Source organism: Ovis aries, chromosome 3, assembly GCF_016772045.2.
Source record: "Ovis aries strain OAR_USU_Benz2616 breed Rambouillet chromosome 3, ARS-UI_Ramb_v3.0, whole genome shotgun sequence".
NCBI classification, from domain to species: domain Eukaryota; kingdom Metazoa; phylum Chordata; class Mammalia; order Artiodactyla; family Bovidae; genus Ovis; species Ovis aries.
Genome location: NC_056056.1, coordinates 135,959,093 through 135,984,527, shown reverse-complemented (window position 1 = coordinate 135,984,527; position 25,435 = coordinate 135,959,093). Strand labels below are relative to the sequence as shown.

Sequence of the window (25,435 nt, the reverse complement as noted above, 5' to 3'; positions counted from 1 at the left end):
CCCCAGTGCCTGGGCCTGCTGAGGGGTGAGAGTGATCCCTGGTGCCTGAGCTTGTTCAGGGGTGAGAGTGATCCCCAGTGCCTGGGCCTGCTGAGGGGTGAGAGTGATCCCTGGTGCCTGAGCTTGTTCAGGGGTGAGAGTGATCCCCAGTGCCTGGGCCTGCTGAGGGGTGAGAGTGATCCCTGGTGCCTGAGCTTGTTCAGGGGTGAGAGTGATCCCAGTGCCTGGGCCTGCTGAGGGGTGAGAGTGATCCCTGGTGCCTGAGCTTGTTCAGGGGTGAGAGTGATCCCCAGTGCCTGGGCCTGCTGAGGGGTGAGAGTGATCCCTGGTGCCTGAGCTTGTTCAGGGGTGAGAGTGATCCCCAGTGCCTGGGCCTGCTGAGGGGTGAGAGTGATCCCTGGTGCCTGAGCTTGTTCAGGGGTGAGAGTGATCCCCAGTGCCTGGGCCTGCTGAGGGGTGAGAGTGATCCCTGGTGCCTGAGCTTGTTCAGGGGTGAGAGTGATCCCCAGTGCCTGGGCCTGCTGAGGGGTGAGAGTGATCCCCGGTGCCTGAGCTTGTTCAGGGGTGAGAGTGATCCCCAGTGCCTGGGCCTGCTGAGGGGTGAGAGTGATCCCCGGTGCCTGAGCTTGTTCAGGGGTGAGAGTGATCCCCAGTGCCTGGGCCTGCTGAGGGGTGAGAGTGATCCCCGGTGCCTGAGCTTGTTCAGGGGTGAGAGTGATCCCCAGTGCCTGGGCCTGCTGAGGGGTGAGAGTGATCCCCGGTGCCTGAGCTTGTTCAGGGGTGAGAGTGATCCCCAGTGCCTGGGCCTGCTGAGGGGTGAGAGTGATCCCCGGTGCCTGAGCTTGTTCAGGGGTGAGAGTGATCCCCAGTGCCTGGGCCTGCTGAGGGGTGAGAGTGATCCCCGGTGCCTGAGCTTGTTCAGGGGTGAGAGTGATCCCAAGTGCCTGGGCTTGCTGAGGGGTGAGAGTGATGCCCTGAGCTTCAGCCCACTGAGTGATAGGAATCCCCAAAGCCTGAGCCTGTTGAGGAGTGAGAGAAGCCCCCACATCCGGGATATGCTGTGGGGTGACTGAAATCCCCAGTGCCTGGGCCTGTTGTGGGGTAAGAGTGATATCTGGTGCCTGAGCTTGTTCAGGGGTAAGAATGATCCCCAGTGCCTGGGCCTGCTGAGGGGTAAGACTGATGCCCTGAGCTTGAGCTTGCTGAGGGGTGACAGGAACCCCCAGTGCCTGGACCTGCTGAGGGGTGAGAGTGATCCCTGGTGCCTGAGCTTGTTCAGGGGTGAGAATGGTTCCCAGTGCCTGGGCTTGCTGAGGGGTGAGAGAAACTCCCACTTCCTGTATCTGCTGAGAGGGGACAGGAATCCCCAGTGCCTGGGCCTGCTGAGGGGTGAGAGTGATCCCTAGTGCCTGAGCTTGTTCAGGGGTGAGAATGGTTCCCAGTGCCTGGGCTTGCTGAGGGGTGAGAGAAACTCCCACTTCCTGTATCTGCTGAGAGGGGACAGGAATCCCCAGTGCCTGGGCCTGCTGAGGGGTGAGAGTGATCCCTGGTGCCTGAGCTTGTTCAGGGGTGAGAATGGTTCCCAGTGCCTGGGCTTGCTGAGGGGTGAGAGAAACTCCCACTTCCTGTATCTGCTGAGAGGGGACAGGAATCCCCAGTGCCTGGGCCTGCTGAGGGGTGAGAGTGATCCCTAGTGCCTGAGCTTGTTCAGGGGTGAGAGTGATCCTCAGTGCCTGGTCCTGTTGAGGGGTAAGAGTGAGGCCCTGAGCTTGAGCCTGCTGAAGGGTGATAGGAATCCCCAGTGCCTGAGCCTGTTGAGGGGTGAGAGAAGCACCTACTTCTTGAATTTGCTGAAGGGTGACAGGTATCCCCAGTGCCTGGGCTTGCTGAGGGGTCAGAGTGATCCCTGGTGCCTGAGGTTGTTCAGGGGTGAGAGTGATCCCCAGTGCCTGGGCCTGCTGAGGGGTGAGAGTGATCCCTGGTGCCTGAGCTTGTTCAGGGGTGAGAGTGATCCCCAGTGCCTGGGCCTGCTGAGGGGTGAGAGTGATCCCTGGTGCCTGAGCTTGTTCAGGGGCGAGAGCGATCCCAAGTGCCTGGGCCTGCTGAGGGGTGAGAGAAACCCTTACTTCCTGGATTTGCTGAGGGGTGACAGGAATCCCCAGTGCCAGGACCTGCTGAGGGGTCAGAGTGATCCCTGGTGTCTGAGCCTGTTCAGGGGTGAAAATGATCCCCAGTGCTTGGGCCTGCTGAGGGGTGAGGGTGAACCCTGGTGCTTGAGCTTGTTCAGGGGGAAGTGTGACCCCCAGTGCCTTGGCCTGCTGAGGGGTGAGCGTGATGCCCTGAGCTTGAGCTTGCTGAGGGGTGACAAGAATCCCCAGTGCTTGGGCCTGTTGAGGGGTGAGAGTAATCCCTGGTGCCTGAGCTTGTTCATGGGTGAGAGTGACTCCCAAGGCCTTGACCTGCTGATGGGTGAGCATGATGCCCTGAGCTTGAGCTTGCTGAGGAGTAACAGGAATCCCCAGAGCCTGGGCCTGCTCTGCACTGAGAGCCACTCCCAAACCCCGAGGCATCTTAGGGGTAGTAGTTTTCCCCAACGCCTGAACCTGATTAAAGGTGTCCATGATTTTCAGTGCCTCGGCCTTTTCAGAAGTGAAGTCAATTTCCTTTGCTTGGGCAAGCCTAGAGGTAAGAGTGATGGACTTTGCAAAAGACACTCTAGAAAGAGGAGAGGGTCCACGTGAGGAGGATTGTGTGGAGATGGGAGTAGTGATTGGAATGTGATGCCTTCCTTCAGCCAGATCCCCTAATTTCTTAAGGTTCCCAGTGAAATCTGTTCTTTGGTGTGTCTGCGGTATGTCTTTCTGTGTGCTCTCCCATCTGTGAGACAATGTGATTGAAGTCTGACTGAGCACCTGTTCTGGTTGTTCATATGTCTTCATCTCCTTTGCAGTTTTTTGCTTCTGACTTTCATAGTCCCCTACATTTCTCCTTGCCTTCTGCTTCTCCTCTCTCTCCAAACTGCTTTCTTGCTCCAGATGTCTCACTTCCTTCTGAACCTGCATCATCTGCTGTCCTTTCTCCTTCTCCAAAGGCACACCTTGTTGTTTTGTTGTTTGTTTCCATGCCTCCAACTGCTGCTGCCTTGACTTCTGATACCCTTCTCTCTCCTCTTCTCTTTGCTTTTGCTTCTCATCTGACTCGATCTGCTTTTGTATCTTGAGTTTTTGCTGTCCCTTCCACACCTCTTCTTCCTGCCACTGTTTCTCTTTCTGTTGCCTTTGCTTTCCCTCCTTCACTGGGAGCCGTGCCTCTTCCTTCTCCAAATTCTTCTTTATCATCTCAAACCTCCTTTCTTCTAGCTCTTGTTTTTCCTTCTCTTTATAGTCTGTCCCTACTGTAGAGGCTTCTGGAACATTCCTTTCACTTTCTATTTCGGTCAAGATCATTCTTATAAAATTGTCAGTTAGTGGGTCCAGCCTCTCCTGTGAAATTAAGGTGCTAATTCCTGACTGTGCACTAGTTGGTTCCTGAGAATGCTGTTCTGGCATAAATGAGACTGCCTTTCTTAGTTTCAAAGGTTTCTCTCCAATTTGTCCTTTATTTTTTATATCTTTGTATTTTCTTAAGATTTTTGTCACAGTTTCAGCCACTTTTTGGAAATATTCCTCCATTTTTGTCTTTATGATTCCTAATTTCTCAACTTCTGATCTTTTTGATAATAACTCTTCTTTTGACACAGTCTTTTTATCCCAGGGCTTTCCTATGTTATCAATTTTCTCTTTAAGGAATGACTCTACGGCTTTCTGAAATTCTTCTAGGTTACTCTGTTCACTTTCGTCATCTGGAACACCTGACTTAGCAAGTTCAAGAGACTTGAATTTCTTCGTGAAGACTGACATATCTTTCTCTTCAGATTTTTCTTCTTTTCTTGTAGTGCTTCCTGGAGAGATACGGTGTTTCTTTCCTTTTATTTTCTCAGAGGAAGGATCAAGTTTGCTCCACCTGGATGGCTCTGGTGCGCTACTCGTCTCATTTCTGCCAGCTTTGTCCATTGGCTCAGTGGTGAGCTCCTCTTCGTTCTCTGAAGACATTTGACTTTTACTCTGCAAATGTTCCAATTTAGCCTCCCTCACTTGTTCCACTTTACCACTTGTTCCACTTCTACCACCTTGGCTCTTGTCAGAAGGGAAATCAGAAGGAAAATGTTGACTTTTTGATTCAGTGAGTGACTTTGATTTGGCTTCAGGAAAGGATTTTGTTTCGTTTCTCTTCTTATCCAGTGCTTGTAATTCTAAGTGGTGATCAACTTTGGTCCCTGTGACTTTCTGTTTACCTTTATCATCATTCACATTTGATTCAGAGGTCTCCTGCACAGACAGGCCTTTTGTACGCTTTTTTTTCTGTGACTGGAACTCATCAGCCCCATCTTTCTGAAAGGCACCACCTTTCTTCACTGATATCTTATCTTCAGTGATCTCTCCAGAAGACTTTTTCTGCTGGTCAGTTAAATCTGGAGTTGTTTCACCTTGGGCTGCATATAATTGCGATGAGTCCGACTTGATTCCCAAGGCTTTGGTCTCTTTTTGAGGGGCCTCATCTACCATGTTTTCAAATTCTTTGGTCAAAATACTGTCTAAACTGTTTTCTGTGTCAGCTTGGCTAATGGTTGATTGTGGAGAAGGCGCAGGTAACACTTTCTGTGTTGATGTGGGCAATGCTTGGTGCTCTACAACTTTGGATCGAATAAGGTGTTCATATTTTTCTTCTGCTTCTTGAAGTTTTTGCTGAAGCATTTCATTTCTTTTACTGAGATCTTCTATTATCTTCAGGGAAATCTCTTGTTCTCTTTCAACTGTCTCATTCGCATATGTATCAGAAGTATGGAGGTTAATAGTTTTCACTTCATCATTTAGTGTACTCAAAGCTTTAGAAAGGTTTACTGTTGTTGATGATATATATTTAATAGCATTGTTTTCCAGTTTATTGAACATTGAAGTACCTATGAGTTCCTGAAGCATATCTTGGATTTCTGACACCTTTGTTTTTGTGGCAAATTGATCACTAATCATCTGATCTGGTCTTAAAGCATGAGCTGTTGCAGGTCGCTTTATAACTCTTTCTTTCCATGATTTCCATAGAGAACTTCTAGATGCTAGAAGAAAAAAAAAGCATAAAACATAAATGAGATTGCATTTCTCCTTTTGTGCTGTGCTCTAAGTTTAAGACTAAGGAATTTAGCCTAAATTAACAGACAGATATAGGATGAAGTTTCATTAGGGAAGTTTGGCCCCAAAATAAATGACATTATTTTCAGAAGAATGACTCTTTCCCCACAATTATCTAGACGTTCTTCTTCCAGAGTTTAGGAGAACTCGGCTGTGACCTCAGCTTACTTTAGGTTACAATTTTGAGATTAGCTAGGATGAATACCAAAATTTTCCTTTGGTTTTACGCTTGGTGCTTTCCATTTTCTTTAATGGGTTCTTATCTTTCTTTTTTCTCTTTTCTGAGTCAAAGCTAACCTTAGTTGTTTCACAAGGATCACTAAAAATAGAAGGCAAACATTTGAAGGGATTTTCAAAATGGCTGAATGAGAAACTCAGCAAATTTTTCCCAAAAGTACAAGAAAAAAGCTGAGCAAAATTGCCAAAAACAACCATTTTAGGACTTTGGAAACTGACTAGAAGCATACAACAAATTGAGAAGAATTAGTTCAAGAAAAATTTGCTGTGATGTTTTAGCTTGTAGCTGCTTCCATCTCCAACTCCCTAGCCCTATGGCCTGGTAGTTCTACCAGAGTAAAACAGGCTGTGAAGACTGACAGCTCTGCTGCCTGAGGGGGTTGATTTGATCTGAAGCAATGCAATATTATAACAATACTACTTTAACCCATAAACAGATTCATTAGCAAAGAGTATAAGCCTTACTAGATAATCTGGATTAATTGATGATTGATTGACTGACCACTAAGCTATGCTGAACCAAAAAAAAACCCCTAAAATTCAGGCTTAAAAATTAAAACAGGGGTTTCCCTGGCAGTCCAGTGGGTAAGACTCCTCTGGTGGGTTTGATCCCTGATCAGGGAACTAAGATCCCACAAGCCTTAAGGTCAAAAAACTAGAATGTAAAACAATAGAAGCAATAAAGACTCAGACATCAGATTCAATAGACTTTAAAAATTGTCCACATTAAAAAAAAACAACAACTGTGTACACCTGTGGCGGATTCATGTTGATATATGGCAAAACCAATACAATATTGTAAAGTAATTAGCCTCCAATTAAAATAAATAAATTTATATTTTTAAAAAATTTACAAAAATAAAAAATTAAATTAAATTTAAAAAAAACTTAAAAGCAAACCAAGTGGAAAAATTGGAGTTGAATAGTACAATAACAGAAATGAAAAATTCACCAAAGTGGCTCAACTGTGTATGTGAGCTGACAGAAGAAAATAACCAGCAAACCTAATGCTAGATTACTAGAGACTGTCTAATCTGAAGAACAGGGAGGGAAAAACAATAAAGAAAAATGCAAAGGCTCAAAGATTTGTGGGAGACCATCAGGCATACCAGTATACAAGCAATAGAGGTCCCAGAAGAAGAGAGAGGGGCATCTGAAGAGAGGACTTCTCTGTGGGCCAGTGGCTAAGACTCCATTCTCCCAATGCAAGGGACTGGGGTTTGATCCCTTGTCAGGGGACAAGATCCTACATTCTGCAACTAAGAGTTTGTATGCTGCAACTAAAGATACCCCATGCCCCAGTGAAGACTGAAGACCCCATGTGCTACAACTAAGACCCATCACAATCAAATTTTAAAAATATATAAATAAAAATACTTTAAAAATATATTTGAAGAAATAATGGACAAATGATCCCAAATTTGTGGGAAAACATTAATCTACACATTCAAGAAGCTCAGCAAATTCTAAGTGGGATAAACACAGAAAGAGCCATACATGGAACATCATAGTCAACTGTTGAAAGCCAGACAATATAAGAATCTTTAAAGCAAAAAGAGAAAAATGACTAAACAATCAAAGGAGACTCAGTTAGAACCTAGGAACCACAGGAAATTTAATGGGTTACTTCTTACTAGAAACAATGGAAGCAGAAGTCGGGGAATGATATATTCAACGTGCTGAAAGAATAATGTGTGTGTGTGTGTTAGTCGCTCAGTAGTGTCTGACTCTTTGCGACCCCTTGGACTGTAGCCCAGGCTCTTCTGTCTACAGAATTCTCCAGGCAAGATTACTGGAGTGGGTTGCCATTTCTTTCCTAGAATTCCATATCCAGCAAAATTCTTCTTCAAAAATAGCTACCAAACTTGATGCTATATTACTAGAAGGCAATACATCATTCCCTGGAATAACACTCTTCCCAAAGCACACGCATGTACAACTCTCATGTTGTTGTTCAGTCGCTAAGTCTGTCCGACTCTTTGCCATCCCATGAACCACAGCACACCAGGCTTCCCTGTCCTTCACTATCTCCTGAAATTTGTTCAGACCCATGTTCATAGGGCCAATGATGCCACCAACCATCTCATCCTCTGTCACCCCCTTCTCCACCTGCCCTCAATCTTTCCCAGCATCAGGGTCTTTTCCAGGGAGTCAGGTCTTTGTATCAGGTGGCCAAAGTACTGGGGCTTCAGCTTCAAAATCAGAACTTCCAAAAAATATTCAGGACTTATTTCCTTTAGGATTTACTGGTTTGATCTTGTAGTCCAAGGGACTCTCAACAGTCTTTTCCAGCACCATAATTTGAAAGCATCTAATTCTTCGGCACTCAGCCTTCTTTATGGTCCAGCTCTCACATCTGTACATGACTACTGAAAACTACCATAGCTTTGACTAGGCAGACCTTTGTCAGCAAAGTGATGTCTCTGCTTTTTAATATGCTGTCTAGGTTTGTCATAGCTTTGCTTCAAAGGAGAAAACATCTTTTAATTTCATGGTGTGCAGTCACCATTGCTGTGATTTTGGAGCCCAAGAAAATAAAATCTGTCACTTTTTTTTCATTTTGACATTTTGCATTTCACACAAAGAAATAAAGAGCACTAGTATATGTAGGTAAATAAAAATACAGGAAAATATTTGTTTTCTTTTTCCTCTCATAGTTAATTAAAAGACAAGCATATAAAACAGTAATTATAAAGCTATATTGTTGGGCTTAAATATGTAGTATACATGGCAAAGCACAAAGGAGAGGAAGAGGGTGGAACTATTGGAGCAAAGATTCTATATTTCGCTGGAATTAAGTTAGTACCAATCTGGAAAAGATTGTGGTAATTTAAGATATATACTGTAGTTCCTATAACTACCACTAAGAAAATGTAAGAAAAAGTGGAATTAAAAGGTACACTAGAAAATACCTATTTAACACAGAGGCAAGAAAAGAATGGAAGGAAAAAAAAGATACATGAGCAAAATAGCAGATATATATCCAACCATATCAATAATTACATTAAGTGTGAATTAATTAAACTCACCAGCTAAAAGTCTAGAGTTGGACTATAAAGAAAGCTGAATGCCAAAGAATTGATGCTTTTGAACTGTAATGCTGAAGAAGACTCTTGAGAGTCTCTTGGACTGCAAGGCAATCCAACCAGTCCATCCCAAAGGAAATCAGTCCTGAATATTCATTGGAAGGACAGATGCTGAAGCTGAAACTCCAATACTTTGGCCACCTGACGTGAAGAACTGACTCATTTGAAAAGACCCTGATGCTGGGAAAGATTGAGGGTTGGCGGGGGGGGGGGGGGGGGGGGGGGGAGGCAACGGTGGAAGGGGATGACAGAGGATGAGATACTTGGTGGCATTACCGACTCAATAGACATGAGTTTGAGTAAACTCTGGGAGTTGGTGATAGACAGGGAACCCTGTCGTACTGCAGTCCATGGGTTTGCAGAGTCGGACATGACTGACTGACTGAACTGAACTGAGCTAAAAGCTCAGAGATTGTCAGATTGTATTTAAAAAAAAAAAAACCCAAAACATCCAAATATAAGCAACACATCTTAGATTCAATTATACTAACAATAACCACAGTACTCGGGTGCAGTCTCAAAAATGACAGAATGATCTCTGTTTGTTTCCAAAGCAAATAATTCAGTATCACAGTAATCCAAGTCTATGCACCAACCACTAATGCTGAAGAAGCTGAAGTTGAATGGTTCTATGAAGACCTACCAGACCTTCTAGAACTAACACCAAGAAAGATGTCTTTTCTATTATAGGGGACTGGAATGCAAAAGTAGGAAGTTAAGAGATACCTGGAGTAACAGGAAAGTTTGGCCTTGGAGTACAAAAATGAAACAGGGCAAAGGCTAACAGAGTTTTGCCAAGAGAGCACACTGGTCACAGCAAACACCCTCTTCCAACAACAAAAGAGACGAGTCTACACATGGACATCACCAGATGGTCAATAGAGAAATAAGATTGATTATATTCTTTGCAACCAAAGATGGAGAAACTCTATACAGTCAGCAAAAACAAGACTGAGATCTGACTATGGCTCAGATCATGAACTCCTTATTGCAAAATTCAGACTTAAATTGAAGAAAGTAGAAAAAACACCACTAGAAAATTCAGGTGGTGTATGAAACTGTATGAAAACTGTATGAAATCACTTATGATTATATATAGTGGAAGTGACAAATAGATTTAAGGGATTAGATCCAATAAACAGAGTGCCTGAAGAACTATGGACGGAGGTTCATAATATTGTATGGGAGGTGGTGATCAAAACCATCCCCAAGAAAAAGAAATGTAAGAAGGCAAAATAGTTGCCTGAGGAGAACTTACAAATAGCTAAGAAAAGAAGAGAATGAAAGGTAAAGGAGAAAAGGAAAGCTATATCTATCTGAACGCAGAGTTCCAAAGAATAGGAGAGATGAGAAAGTCTTCCTAAGTGATCAGTGCAAAGAAACACAAGAAAACAATGAAAGGGAAAGACTAGAGATCTCTCCAAGAAAATTAGAGATACCAAGGGAACATTTCATGCAAAGATGGGTTCAATAAAGGACAGAAATGGTATGGAACTAACAGAAGCAGAAGATATTAAGAAGAGGTGGCAAGAATACACAGAAGAACTATACAAAAAAAGATCTTAATGACCCAGATAACCAAGATGGTGTGATCTTCCACCTAGAGCCATACATCTTGGAGTGCGAAGTCAAGTGGACCTTAGGAAGCATCACTATGAACAAAGTTAGCAGAGGTGATGGAATTCCAGCTGAACTATTTCAGATCCTAAAGATAATGCTGTGAAAGTGCTGCACTCAATATACCGGAAAATTTGGAAAACTCAGCAGTGGCCACAGGACTGGAAAAGGTCAGTTTTCACTCCAATCCCAAAGAAAGGCAATGCCAAAAAATGCTCAAACTACTGCACAGTTGCAGTCATCTTACATGCTAGCAAGAAATGCTCAAATTCTCCAAGCTAGGCTTCAAGAGTACGTGCACTGAGAACTTCCAGATGTTCAAGCTGGATTTTGAAAAGGTGAAGGGACCAAAGATCAAATTGCCAACATCCGTTGGATCATTGAAAAAGCAAGAGAATTCCAGGAAAACATCTACTTCTGCTTCATTGACTTCCAAACCCTTTGAATGTGTGGACCACAGCAAACTCTGGAAAATTCTTCAAGAGTTGGGAATTCCAGACAACCTTAACTGCCTCTTGAGAAATCTGTATGAAGGTCAAGAAGTAACAGTTAGAAACAGATATGGAACAATGGACTGGTTCCAAATTGAGAAAGGAATATGGCAAGACTGTATACTGTACCCTGTTTATTTAACTTATATACAGAGTTCAGTTCAGTCGCTCAGTTGTGTCTGACTCTTTGTGACCCCATGGACTGCAGCATGCAAGGCCTCCCTGTCTATCACCAACTCCTGGAGTTTACTCAAACTCATGTCTATTGAGTCGGTAATGCCATCCAACCATCTCATTCTCTGTCATCCCCTTCTTCTCCTGCCTTCAGGAGATGCCTCTAGCATCAGGGTCTTTACAAATGAGTCAGTTCTTTGCATCAGGTGGCCAAAGTATTAGAGTTTCAGCTTCAGCATAAGTCCTTCCAATGAATATTCAAGACTGATTTCCTTTAGGATAGACTGGATTGTTCTCCTTGCAGTCCAAGGGACTCTCAAGAGTCTTCTCCAACACCACAGTTCAAAAGCATCAATATACTTCAGTGCTTAGCTTTCTTTATAGTCAAACTCTCACATCCATACATGACTACTGGAAAAAATCATAGCTTTGACTAGACGGACCTTTCTTGGCAAAGTAATGTCTCTGCTTTTTAATATGCTGTCTAGGTTGGTCATAACTTTCCTTCCAAGGAGTAAGCGTCTTTTAATTTCATGGCTGCAATCATCATCTGCAGTGATTTTAGAGCCCCCCAAAATAAAATCAACCACTGTTTCCACTATTTCCCCATCTATTTGCCATGAAGTGATGGGACCAGATGCCATGATCTTTGTTTTCTGAATGTTGAGCTTTAAGCTAACTTTTTCACTCTCTTCTTTCACTTTTACCAAGAGACTCTTTAGTTCTCTTCACTTTCTGCCATAAGGATGGTGTCATCTGCATATCTGAAGTTATTGATATTTCTCCTGGCAATCTTGATTCCAGCTTGTGCTTCTTCCAGCCCAGCATTTCTCATGATGTCCTCAGAGAAGATAGATAAGCAGGGTGACAATATACAGCCTTGACGTACTCCTTTTCTGATTTGGAACCAGTCTATTGTTCCATGTCCAGTTCTAACTGTTGCTTCCTGACTTGCATACAGATTTCTCAAGAGGCAGGCCAGGTGGTCTGGTAATCCCATCACTTTGAGAATTTTCCAGAGTTTGCTGTGGTCCACACAGTCAAAGGCATTAGGATAGTCAATAAAGCAGAAGTAGATATTTTTCTGGAACTCTCTGGCTTTTTAAATGATCCAACGGATGTTGGCAATTTGATCTCTGGTTCCTCTGCCTTTTCTAAATCCAGCTTGAACATCTGGAAGTTCATAGTTCACATACTGTTGAAGCCTGTCTTGGAGAATTTTGAGGATTATTTTACTACTGTGTGAGATGAGTGCAATTGCGCAGTAGTTTGAGCATTATTTCGCATTGCCTTTCTTTGGGATTGGAATGAAAACTGACCTTTTCCAGTCCTGTGGCCACAGCTGAGTTTTCCAAATTTGCTGGCATATTCAGTGCAGCACTTTTACGGCATTGTCTTTCAGGATTTGAAATAGCTCAACTGGAATTCCATCACCTCCACTAGCTTTGTTCGTAGTGATGCTTCCTAAGGCCCACTTGACTTTGCATTCCAGGATGTCTGGCTCTAGGTGGGTGATCACACCACGGTAATTATCTGGGTCGTGAAGATCTTTTTTGTATAGTTGTTTTGTGTATTCTTGCCACCTCTTCTGCTTTTGTTAGGTCCATACCATTTCTGTCCTTTATTGCACCCATCTTTGCATGAAATGTTCCCTTGGTACCTCTAATTTTCTTGAAGAGATCTCTAGTCTTTCCCATTCTATTGTTTTCCTCTATTTCTTTGCACTGATCACTGAGGAAGGCTTTCTTACCTCTCCTTGCTGTTCTTTGGAACTCTGCTTTCAAATGGGGATATCTTTCCTTTTCTCCTTTCCCTTCCCCTTCTCTTGCTTTTCACAGCTATTTGTAAGGCCTCCTCAGACAACCATTTTGCCTTTTTGCATTTCTTTTCTTTCCCTTGGGGATGGTCTTGATCCCTGCCTCCTGTACAATGTCACAAACCTCTGTTCATAGTTCTTCAGGCACCCTGTCTAGCAGATCTAATCCCTTGAATCTATTTGTCACTTCTACTGTATAAGGGATTTGATTTAGGTAATACCTGAACCGTCAAGTGGTTTTCCCTACTTTCTTCAGTTTAACTCTGAATTTGTCTCTGAGTTCGTGGTCTGTGCCACAGTCAGCTCCTGGTCTTGTTTTTGCTGGTTGTATAGAAATTCTGCATCTTTGGCTGCAGAGAATATAATCAATCTGATTTCGGTATTGACCATCTGGTGATGTCCATGTGTAGAGTCTTCTCTTGTGTTGTTGGAAGAAGGTATTTGCTATGACCAGTGTGTTCTTTTGACAGAACTCTGTTAGCTTTTGCCCTGCTTCATTTTGTACTCCAAGGCCAAATTTGCCTGTTACTAGAGGTATTTCTGGACTCCCTACTTTTGTATTTCAGTCCCCTATAATGAAAACGACATCTTTTGGGGGTGTTAGTTCTAGAAGGTCTTGTAGGTCTTCATAGAACTGTTCAATTTCAGCTTCTTCAGCATTGCTGGTTGGGGCATAAACTTGGATTAATGTGATATTGAATAGTTTGCCTTGGAAACAAACAGAGATCATTCTGTCATATGCAGAGTACATCATATGAAATGCTGGGCTGGATGAAGCACAAGCTGGAATCAAGATTGCTGGGAAAAATATCAATAACCTCAGATATGCAGGTGACACCACCCTTATGGCAGAAAGCTAAGAGGAACTAAAGAGCCTCTTGATGAAAATGAAAGAGGAGAGTGAAAAAGCTGGCTGAAAACTCAGCCTTCAAAAATGAAGGTCATGGCATCTGGTCCCATCACTTCATGGCAAATAGACTGGGAAACAATTTTAACAGTGACAGATTTTATTTTCTCAGGTTCCAAAATCACTGCAGATGGTGACTACGGCTATGAAATTAAAAGATGCTTGCTCCTTGGATGAAAGGTATGGCAAACCTAGACAGCATTTTAAAAAGCAGAGACCTTACTTTGCTGACAAAGGTCCTTCTAGTCAAAGCTATGGTTTTTCCAGTAGTCATGTATGGATGTGAGAGTTGAACCAAAAGAAACTTGAACACCGAAGAACTGATGCTTTTGAACTGTGGTGTTGGAGAAGACTCCTGAGAGTTCCTTGGATTGCAAGGAGACCAAACCAGTCTATCCTAAAGGAAATCAGTCTTGAATATTCATTGGGAGGACTGATGCTGGAGTTGAAGCTCCAATACTTTGGCCACCTGATGCAAAGAACTGACTCACTAGAAAAGACCCTGATGCTGGGAAACATTGAAGGCAGGAGAAGAAGGGGTGATAACAGAAGATGAGATGGTTGGATGGCATCACTGACTCAAAGGACATGAGTTTGAGGAAGCTCCAAGAGTTGGTGTTGGGCAGGGAAGCCTGCTGTGCTGTAGTCCATGGGGTTTCAATGAGTCAGACATGACTAAATATCTGAACTGAACAATAACCACAGGGGAGCTGGAGAGACTATACAAATATCAAACAAATAGATTTTAAGGCAAAGAAAAAGAAATAGATCTAGTGACAACAAAGGACATTTTATAAAAATAAAAGTGTCTGTTCATCAGGAAGCTCAACAGTTGTAATCATATGTGTACCTAACAACTGAGTCTTAAAATACAGGAGGCAGAAAACTGACAGAATTAAAGAGAAATAGCAACAATAATTGGAAAATTCAACATCCCACTCTCAATAATGGATAGAACTAGATAGAAAATCAGTGAATATATATATGTATGTATATATATGTAGAACAATATAAACAAACTGTAAAGCACTCTATCTGACAACAGTGTAGTGTATATTCTTTTCAACAGCACATGGAATGCTTTACAGAATAGATTATGTGCTAGGCTATAAAACAAGTCCCAGTACATTTATTTTTTAATATACATTTATTTTAATTGGAGGTTAATTACTTTACAATATTGTATTGGTTTTGCCATACATCAACATGAATCCACCACAGGTATACATGTGAACCCCCCTCCTTCCTCCCTCCCTGTACAATCCCTCTGGGTTGTCCCAGTGCACCAGCCCCAAGCATCCAGTATCATGCATCGAACCTGGACTGGTGATTCATTTCATATATGATATTATACATGTTTCAATGCCATTCTCCCAAATCATCCCACCCTCTCCCTCTCCCACAGAGTCCAAAAGACTGTTCTATACATCTGTGTCTCTTTTGCTGTCTCGCATACAGGGTTATTGTTACCATCTTTCTGAATTCCATATATATGCATTAGTATACTGTATTGGCAACCCACTCCAGTACTCTTGCCTGGAAAATCCCACGGATGGAGGAGCCTGGTAGGCTGCAGTCCGTGGGGTCGCGAAGTCGGGCATGACTGAGCAACTTCACTTTCACTTCTCACTTTCATGCATTGGAGAAGGAAGTGGCAACCCACTCCAGTATTCTTGCCTGGAGAATCCCAGAGATGGGGGAGCCTGGTGGGCTGCCATCTATTGGGTTGCACAGGGTCGGACATGACTGAAGTGACTTAGCAGCAGCAGCAGCATACTGTATTGGTGTTTTTCTTTCTGGCTTACTTCACTCTGTATAGTAGGCTCCAGCTTCATCCACCTCATTAGAACTGATTCAAATGTATTCTTTTTAATGGCTGAGTAATACTCCATTGTGTATATGTACCACTGCTTTCTTATCCATTCATCTGCTGATGGACATCTAGGTTGCTTCCATGTCCTGGCTATTATAAACAGTGCTGCAATGAACATTGGGGTACACGTGTCTCTTTCAATTCTGGTTTCCTCGGTATGTATGCCCAGCAGTAGGATTGCTGGGTCATAAGGCAGTTCTAGTTCCAGTTTTTTAAGGAATCTCCACACTGTTCTCCATAGTGGCTGTACTAGTTTGCATTCCCACCAACAGTGTAAGAAGGTTCCCTTTTCTCCACACCCTCTCCAGCATTTATTGCTTGTAGACTTTTGGATCACAGCCATTCTGATTGGTGTGAAATGGTACCTCATTGTGGTTTTGATTTGCATTTCTCTGATAATGAGTGATGTTGAGCATCTTTTCATGTGTTTGTTAGCCATCTGTATGTCTTCTTTGGAGAAATGTCTATTTAGTTCTTTGGCCCATTTTTTGATTGGGTCATTAATTTTTCTGGAATTGAGCTGCAGGTGTTGCTTGTATATTTTAGTCAGTTACTTCATTTGCTACTATTTTCTCCCATTCTGAAGGCTGTCTTTTCACCTTCCTTATAGTTTCCTTTGTTGTGCAGAAGTTTTAAGTTTAATTAGGCCCCATTTGTTTATTTTTGCTTTTATTTCCAATATTCTGGGAGGTGGGTCATAGGGGATCCTGCTGTGATTTGTGTCGGAGAGTGTTTTGTCTGTGTTCTCCTCTAGGAGTTTTAGTTTCTGGTCTTATGTTTAGATCTTTAATCCATTTGAGTTTATTTTTGTATATGGTGTTAGAAAGTGTTCTACTTTCATTCATTTACATGTGGTTGACCAGTTTTCCCAGCACCACTTGTTAAAGAGATTGTCTTTACTCCATTGTATATTCTTGCCTCCTTTGTCAAAGATCAGGTGTCCGTAGGTGTGTGGATTTATTTCTGGGCTTTCTATTTTGTTCCATTGATCTATATTTCTGTCTTTGTGCCAGTACCATACTGTCTTGATGACTATGGCTTTGTAGTAGAGCCTGAAGTCAGGCAGGTTGATTCCTCCAGTTCCATTCTTTTTTCTCAAGATTGCTTTGGCTATTTGAGGTTTTTTGTATTTCCATACAAATTGTGAAATTATTTGTTCTAGTTCTGTGAAAAATACCATTGGTAGCTTGATAGGGATTGCATTGAATCCATAGATTGCTTTGGGTAGTATACTCATTTTCACTATATTGATTCTTCCGATCCATGAACATGGTATATTTCTCCATCCATTAGTGTCCTCTTTGATTTCTTTCACCAGTGTTTTATAGTTTTCTATATATAGGTTTTTAGTTTCTTTAGGTAGATAAATTTCTAAGTATTTTATTCTTTTTGTTGCAATGGTGAATGTAATTGTTTCCTTAATTTCTCTTTCTATTTTCTCATTATTAGTGTATAGGAATGCAAGGGATTTCTGTGTGTTGATTTTATATCCTACAACTTTACTATATTCACTGATTAGCTCTAGTAATTTTCTGGTGGATTCTTTAGGGTTTTCTATGCAGAGGCTCATGTCATCTGCAAACAGTGAGAGTTTTACTTCTTTTCCAATTTGGATTCCTTTTATTTCTTTTTCTGCTCTGATTGCTGTGGCCCAAACTTCCAAAACTAGGTTGAATAGTAGTGGTGAAAGTGGGCACCCTTGTCTTGTTCCTGACTTTAGGGGAAATGCTTTCAATTTTTCACCATTGATGATAATGTTTGCTGTGGGTTTGTCATATATAGCTTTTATTATGTTGAGGTATGTTCCTTCTATTCCTACTTTCTGGAGAGTTTTTTTTTATCATAAATGGATGTTGAATTTTGTCAAAGGCTTTCTCTGCATCTATTGAGATAATCATATGGCTTTTATTTTTCAATTTGTTAATGTGGTGAATTACATTGATTGATTTGCAGATATTGAAGAATCCTTGCATCCCTGGGATAAAGCCCACTTGGTCATGGTGTATGATCTTTTTAATGTGTTGTTGGATTCTGATTGCTAGAATTTTGTGAAGGATTTTTGCATCTATGTTCATCAGTGATATTGGCCTGTAGTATTCTTTGTTTGTGGCATCTTTGTCAGGTTTTGGAATTAGGGTGATGGTGGCCTCCTAGAATGAGTTTGGAAGTTGACCTTCCTCTGCAATTTTCTGGAAGAGTTTGAGTAGGATAGGCGTTAGCTCTTCTCTAAATTTTTGGTAGAATTCAGCTGTGAAGCCATCGGACCTGGGCTTTTGTTTGCTGGAAGATTTCTGATTACAGTTTCAATTTCTGTGCTTGGGTCTGTTAAGATTTTCTATTTTTTCCTGGTTCAGTTTTAGAAAGTTGTACTTTTCTAAGAATTTGTCCATTTCTTCCACGTTGTCCATTTTATTGGCATATAATTGCTGATAGTAGTCTCTTATGATCCTTTGTATTTCTGTGTTGTCTGTTGTAATCTCTTCATTTTCTTTTCTAATTTTATTGATTTGATTTTTCTCCCTTTGTTTCTTGATGAGTCTGGCTAATGGTTTGTCAATTTTATTTATCCTTTCAAAGAACCAGCTTTTGGCTTTGTTGATTTTTGCTATGGTCTCTTTTGTTTCTTTTGCATTTATTTCTGCCCTAATTTTTAAGATTTCTTTCCTTCTACTAACCCTGGGGTTCTTCATTTCTTCCTTTTCTAGTTGCTTTAGGTGTAGAGTTAGGTTATTTATTTGACTTTTTTCTTGTTTCTTGAGGTATGCCTGTATTGCTATGAACTTTCCCCTTAGCACTGGTTTTACAGTGTCCCACAGGTTTTGGGTTGTTGTGTTTTCATTTTCATTCATTTCTATGCATAATTTGATTTCTTTTTTGATTTCTTCTGTGATTTGTTGGTTATTCAGCAGCGTGTTGTTCAGCCTCCATATGTTGGAATTTTTAATAGTTTTTCTCCTGTAATTGAGATCTAATCTTACTGCATTGTGGTCAGAAAAGATGCTTGGAATAACTTCAATTTTTTTGAATTTACCAAGGCTAGATTTATGGCCCAGGATGTGATCTATCCTGGAGAAGGTTCTGTGTGCACTTGAGAAAAAGGTGAAATTCATTGTTTTGGGGTGAAATGTCCTATAGATATCAATTAGGTCTAACTGGTCTATTGTATCATTTAAAGTTTGTGTTTCCTTGTTAATTTTCTGTTTAGTTGATCTATCCATAGGTGTGAGTGGGGTATTAAAGTCTCCCACTATTATTGTGTTATTGTTAATTTCCCCTTTCATACTTGTTAGCATTTGTCTTACATATTGTGGTGCTCCTATGTTGGGTGCATATATATTTATAATTGTTATATCTTCTTCTTGGATTGATCCTTTGATCATTATGTAGTGTCCTTCTTTGTCTCTTTCCATGCTTTTGTTTTAAAGTCTATTTTATCTGATATGAGTATTGCTACTCCTGCTTTCTTTTGGTCTCTATCTGCATGGAATATCTTTTTCCAGCCCTTCACTTTCAGTCTACATGTGTCCCCTGTTCTGAGGTGGGTCTCTTGTAGACAACATATATAGGGGTCTTGTTTTTGTATCCATTTAGCTAATCTTTGTCTTTTGGTTGGGGCATTCAACCCATTTACATTTAAGGTAATTATTGATATGTATGATCCTATTGCCATTTACTTTATTGTTTTGGGTTCAAGTTTATGCACCCTTTCTGTGTTTCCTGTCTAGAGAAGATCCTTTAGCATTTGTTGGAGAGCTGGTTTGGTGGTGCTGAATTATCTCAGCTTTTGCTTGTCTGTAAAGCTTTTGATTTCTCCTTCATATTTGAATGAGATCCTTGCTGGGTACAGTAATCTGGGTTGTAGGTTATTTTCTTTCATCACTTTAAGTATGTCTCGTCATTCCCTCCTGGCCTGAAGAGTTTCTATTGAAAGATCAGCTGTTATCCTTATGGGAATCCCCTTGTGTGTTATTTGTTGTTTTTCCCTTGCTGCTTTTAATATTTGTTCTTTGTGTTTGATCTTTGTTAATTTGATTAATATGTGTCTTGGGGTGTTTTGCCTTGGGTTTATCCTGTTTGGGACTCTCTGGGTTTCTTGGACTTGGGTGATTATTTCCTTCCCCATTTTAGGGAAGTTTTCAACTATTATCTCCTCAAGTATTTTCTCATGGTCTTTCTTTTTGTCTTCTTCTTCTGGGACTCCTATGATTCGAATGCTGGGGTATTTAACACTGTCCTAGAGGTCTCTGAGATTGTCCTCATTTCTTTTAATTCATTTTTCTTTTTTCCTCTCTGATTCATTTATTTCTACCATTCTATCTTCTAATTCACTAATCCTATCTTCTGCCTCTGTTATTCTACTATTTGTTGCCTCCAGAGTGTTTTTTATCTCATTTTTTGCATTATTCATTATATATTAATTCTTTTTTATTTCTTCTAGGTTCTTGTTAAACCTTTCTTGCATCTTCTCAATCCTTGTCTCCAGGCTGTTTATCTGTGATTCCATTTTTATTTCAAGATTTTGGATCATTTTCACTATCATTATTTGGAATTCTTTATCAGGTAGATTCCTTATCTCTTCCTCTTTTGTTTGGTTTGGTGGGCATTTACCCTGTTCCTTTACCTGCTAGGTATTCCACTGTCTCTTCATCTTGTTTATATTGCTGAGTTTGGGGTGGCCTTTCTGTATTCTGGCAGTTTGTGGAGTTCTGTTTATTGTGGAGTTTCCTTGCTGTGGGTGGGGTTGTACAGGTGGCTTATCAAGGTTTCTTGTTTAGGGAAGCTTGTGTCAGTGTTCTGGTGGGTAGAGCTGGATTTCTTCTCTCTGGAGTGCAATGAAGTGTCCAGTAATGAGTTACGAGATGTCATTGGTTTTGGAGTAACTTTGGGAAGCTTGTATATTGGAGCTCAGGGATATGTTCCTGTATTGCTGAAGAATTTGCATGGTATGTCTTGCTCTGGAACTTGTTGGCCTTTAGGTGGTGCTTGGTTTCAGTGTAGGTATGGAGGCGTTTGATGAGCTCCTGTCAATTAATGTTCCCTGGAGTCAGGAGTTCTCTGGTGTTCTCAGGGTTTGGACTTAAGCCTCTTGCTTCTGGTTTTCAGTCTTATTTTTACAGTAGTCTCAAGACTTCTCCTTCTGTACAGCACCATTGATAAAACATCTAGGTTAAAGATGAAAAGTTTCTCCACAGTGAGGGACATCCAGAGAGGTTCATAGAGTTACATGGAGAAGAGAAGAGGGAGGAGTTAGAGGTAACCCAAATGAGATGAGGTGGAATCAATAGAGGAGAGAGAAAGCTAGCCAGTAATCACTTCCTTATGTGCACTCCACAAGTGGACTACTCAGAGATGTTCACGGAGTAATACAGAGAAGAGAAAAGGGAGGAAGGAGACAGAGGTGGCCAGGAGGATAAAAGGGGGGAATCAAAAGGCGAGAGACAGATCCAGCCAGTAATCAGTTCCCTAAGTGTTCTCGACCGTCTGGAACACACAGAGATTCACAGAGTTGGGTAGAGAAGAAAGAGGGTAGGAAGGAGACAGAGGCAACCTGGTGGAGAAAAAGGGGAGTCCAAAGTGGGAGAGAGCAGTCAAGCCAGTAATCTCGCTCCCAAGTAAAATGGGTACTGAAGATTGGGTTCTTAAAGGTACAAAATTGATAACAAATACCAAAAAGCAAAGATTAAAAATCTAGACTAGAGTTTGGAATTTCAAAAATATAATATTAAAGAAAAGAAGAAAAAAAAGAGAAAAAAAGGTCACAAAAATTATAAAATATATATATATGAAGTTTGCTTTTAAAAAGTGGTATCTTTTGTTTGCAAAGTAATAGTAGGTTATAAAAGTGAAAATTAAAGGAATAATAGAGGACTTAAAAATTAAAAAAAAAGAATGATCATAAAAATAATAAAAAATATATCTAGGACTTTCTCTGGTGTTGTTGTGGGTATTGCAGGGTCAGTTCATTTTTGGATATTTCCTTGGTCTGGCTTATATTTCTCAACATCTATAGGCCCCTTCCCATGTAGTCGGTACTAACGACAGGGTTTTAATCTATTGCACCTGTCACTTCCAAGGCGGTTCCCTCTGTTTTAGCTTCTTCTGTTTGCTGGTCTCTTCAGTGTCTGATTTCCACCCTGACACAAAGGGGGCAGTGGTGGACACCTTTTTTAGGCTCACTTGTTCAGTCGGGCTATGGGGAGGGAGGGACACTGCAAACAAATAACACTGGCGTGTGCTGGCAGTGCCTCAGCCACACTGGGCCTGCCCCCGCTCACAGCTCATGCGCCCTCCCTGCCCACAGTGCTCAGGCTCTGCTGCTGTTAAGTCGCTTCAGTCCTGTCCTACTCTGCGCGATCCCATAGATGGCAGCCCACCAGGCTCCCCGATCCCTGGGATTCTCCAGGCAAGAACACTGGAGTGGGTTGCCACTTCCTTCTCCAATGCAGGAAAGTGAAAAGTGAAAGTGAAGTCGCTCAGTTGTGTCCGACTCTCTGTGACCCCATGGACTGCAGCTGACCAGGCTCCTCCGCCCATGGGATTTTGCAGGCAAGAGTACTGGAGCGGGGTGCCATTGCCTTCTTTAGGATGCTCCAACGGGAACCGTCTGAGGCCGGCCCTGGGCTGCATGCACCTCCCAGGTCTAAGCTGCTCAGGTTCAGGCACTCGGGTAGTCCTCAGAGGTGCAGACTCGGTTGGGCCTGCGTTTTGTGCCCCTCCCAGGTGATGAGGTGTTTGGCGTGTGCAGTCGCTGCGACTTATCACCTCCCCAGTCCCTGTTGCTCGGTTTTCTGGGTGTACAACCCACGCACCTTCTCAGGCAGATGTTGACTGTCCAGAACCCCAAGAAGTCTTAGTTAGCAAAGAAGCCTGCTTGCAGTTTGGTAGATAATGTCTCTCTGGGGCTGTGATTGCCCGCTTCCAGCTCTGGCTGCCTGTCACCAGAGGGGGATGGTCTGCAGCTGGCTAGTTCTGTTCACTCCTTGTTCTGTGCGCGGGCCTGGCAATGTCTTAGGGCTTTTCCCGTGGTAGCTATCCCACAGTCTGGTTTGCTAGCCCAAGTTAGTTTGCTCAGATTGCCCTCGGGGCATTCAGGCCAGATCCTTACTCTGAGCAATGCAGCCTGCACCTCCCTGCCAAGCCCCTGCTTGCTAGTGGTGAGTGCAGGCGTCAGCGCTGCTTCTCCATGGGGGGAGTTACCGTTGGGCTTGTAATCTGTGGGTTTTAATTATTTGTTCATTTTTCCTCCCTGTTATGTTGCCCTCTGTGCTTCCAAGGCTCGCCACAGGCTCGGCAGTGAGAGTGTTTCCTGGTGTTTGGAAACTTCTCTCTTTTTAAGACTCCCTTCCCAGGACAGAGCTCTGTCCCTACCTCTTTTGTCTCTTTTTTTTGTCTTTTATATTTTTTCCTACTTTCTTTCGAAGACAATGGGCTGCTTTTCTGGGTGCCTGATGTCCTCTGCCGGCATTCAGAAGTTGTTTTGTGGAATTTACTCAGCGTTTAAATGTTCTTTTTATGAATTTGTGGGGGAGAAAGTGGTCTCCCTGTCCTATTCATCCACCACCGCACCCCCCCCAGTACATTTAAAAGGATTAAAATAATACAAAATATGTTCCAAATTGCAGTGTGCTAGATAAATGGATAGATAAAATATAATCTCCTTTTGGTTCTGTTTTCAGAGTTGAACCCTGACTGATACAAGTTCTTAATGCAACACTAAAACCATGATCCATATAAGAAAAAAAGAAAGATAAACTGATGGAACTTCATCAGAATTAAACACTCTTGGGCTTCAAGGCTCCATTAAGAAAATGAAAAGACAAGCCACAGACTGGGAGAAAACATTTGCAAATTACTTTTCTGAAAAAGGACTTGTATCCAGAATATCTAAGACGCTCTTAAAACTAAATAATGAAAATGATTAAGTATTTGAATAGACATTTCATCAAAGAAAATATAGGAATGTCCAATAAGCACATGAAAAAGTGCTCGGTATCATTAGTCAGGGAAATGCAAATTAAAGCCACAATGAGAAACCACTTCACACCTATTAGGAAAGCTATAATAAAAAAGACAGGAGAAACTAACACAACATTGTAAAGCAATTATGCTAAAACAAAAAAGCCAATAACAAGTGTTGTTGAAAATGTGAAGTAAGTGGAACCCTAATATATTGCTGGTGAAAATTTAAATGGTGCTATCACTTGGGAAATCAGCTAATAATTTCTTAAAAAGTTAAATATATGTTTACCAGCAATAGATAAATAAATGACAGAGAAATTCTGCTCCTAGGTATTTCCAAAAAGAAATGAAAATTTATGTTCATACAAAAACATACATGTGTGTTCATAGTGGCATTATTCAAAAAATGAAAAAGTGGGAGCAATGCAAATAAACTGGTAAATGGATAAATAAAGTTTGGTATATGCAAACAGTGGTGTACGATTGGCACTAGAAAGGAAGAAACTACAAACTACAAACTAAAACTACATGTTACATTCTGTAACACGGCTGAATGTCGAAACATTATGCTAAATGAAAGAAACCAGACATAAAGGACTATATGAAAATATGATTCCATTTTATGAAATATCCAAGAAAGGCAAATCTATTGAGATAGAAAATAGATTATTGATTTCTGGGGCTGAAGGTGGGAATGAAGATTGACTGCAAATGGGCCTGAGGGATCTTCTGTGGATCATAAAATGTTCTAAAGTTAGACTGTGGTGATGGTTGCGCAATTCTAAATGTATCAAAAGCCATTGAATTGTACAACTATTGTGAGTAAACTTTATGGTATGTAAATTATACCTCAATAAAGCTATTTTTTAGAAAAAGTAAAATCTATATCCAATGTCTTAGAGTACTCTTACCTGTTTTTTTCTTTTGTTTCCTCTTTTCTTCAAGCAAATATGTAGTAATTCTGCTTAGTATCTTGACATTGCTCTCAATAGCTTTGAATGTTTCTGGTAACATCTCCATTTGTGCTAAACAGTGATGGTGTTCTTCAATATCAATTGCAGTGATCTCAGACAAAGTGACATCTTGAAGAGAGTAAAAAAATTACTTTTGTGCAGAAAAATAATTACAACCATATAGGCTTACAATATTGGCTACCTAGTCAATATTATAGTATTGGGAAATACGGATAGCTTATACCTATTTCTATTCTGAGGCTTTTCTCTGTGAAAAAGTGAAAAAAGAAAAGACTTGGAATAGAAGACTGAACAGTAAATCTTGGGCATGAAAATATGCTTAAAATATAGCTGCTGCTGCTGCTGCTAAGTCGCTTCAGTCGTATCTGATTCTGTGCAACCTCATAGATGGCCTCCCCACCAGGCTCCTCTGTCCCTGGGATTCTCCAGGCAAGAACACTGGAGTGGGTTGCCATTTCCTTCTCCATTGCATGAAAGTGAAAAGTGAAAGTGAAGTCACTCAGTCGTGTCCGACACTTAGCGACCTCATGGACTGCAGCGCACCAGGCTCCTTTGTCCATGGGATTTTCCAGGCAAGAGTACTGGAGTGGGATGCCAAGGTGTCTAATTGGTTTAATTATCTGATATCAAGGATAAAGATCTAAAATGTGATTATATGCTTTAATACTGGGGATTAAAACCCCAATTAACTCCCTTGGTAAGTTTTCTAGTATTTCATAACCCTTGTTATATGAGATTTCTTGTCACTAAATGAAATTTCTCTTTTTTGTATTCTTATTCATTCTTTCATTCAACTAGAGTCTCCTCTGTCATATACTGTTCTAGATGCTGAAGACACAGCATTGAATAAAACAAATTCCCTGATTTTATTACTATTTATATTCTAGCGAAAGGAAACAAACAAAATTTTAAAAAATATTAATTATTAATTATAAACTGTGCCAGATGATAAGAAAAGCTATACATAAAAAATTGTAAAGAATAACAGCCAGTGCCAGGGTGTAGAGAATGGGGATGGTCAGAGAACACCTCATTTTAAAGTGAGGTATATTAAAAAATAAATAAATAAATAAATA

At 41.4% G+C, this 25,435-nt stretch overlaps 1 protein-coding gene across 1 annotated transcript in view; it reads right to left on the bottom strand.

Moving 5' to 3' along the window:
• FAM186A (family with sequence similarity 186 member A) overlaps window positions 1–25,435 on the bottom strand; it is a 137,163-nt gene that overhangs the window by 74,885 nt on the left and 36,843 nt on the right. Inside the window, exons 3-7 of the mRNA XM_042247322.1 lie at window positions 24,297–24,467; window positions 2,715–5,152; window positions 1,863–2,534; window positions 1,194–1,733; window positions 261–944 (exon numbers count right to left, since the gene is read on the bottom strand). Of these exons, the coding sequence (XP_042103256.1) occupies window positions 261–944; window positions 1,194–1,733; window positions 1,863–2,534; window positions 2,715–5,152; window positions 24,297–24,467 (4,505 nt within the window). The remainder of the gene's footprint in view (window positions 1–260; window positions 945–1,193; window positions 1,734–1,862; window positions 2,535–2,714; window positions 5,153–24,296; window positions 24,468–25,435) is intronic.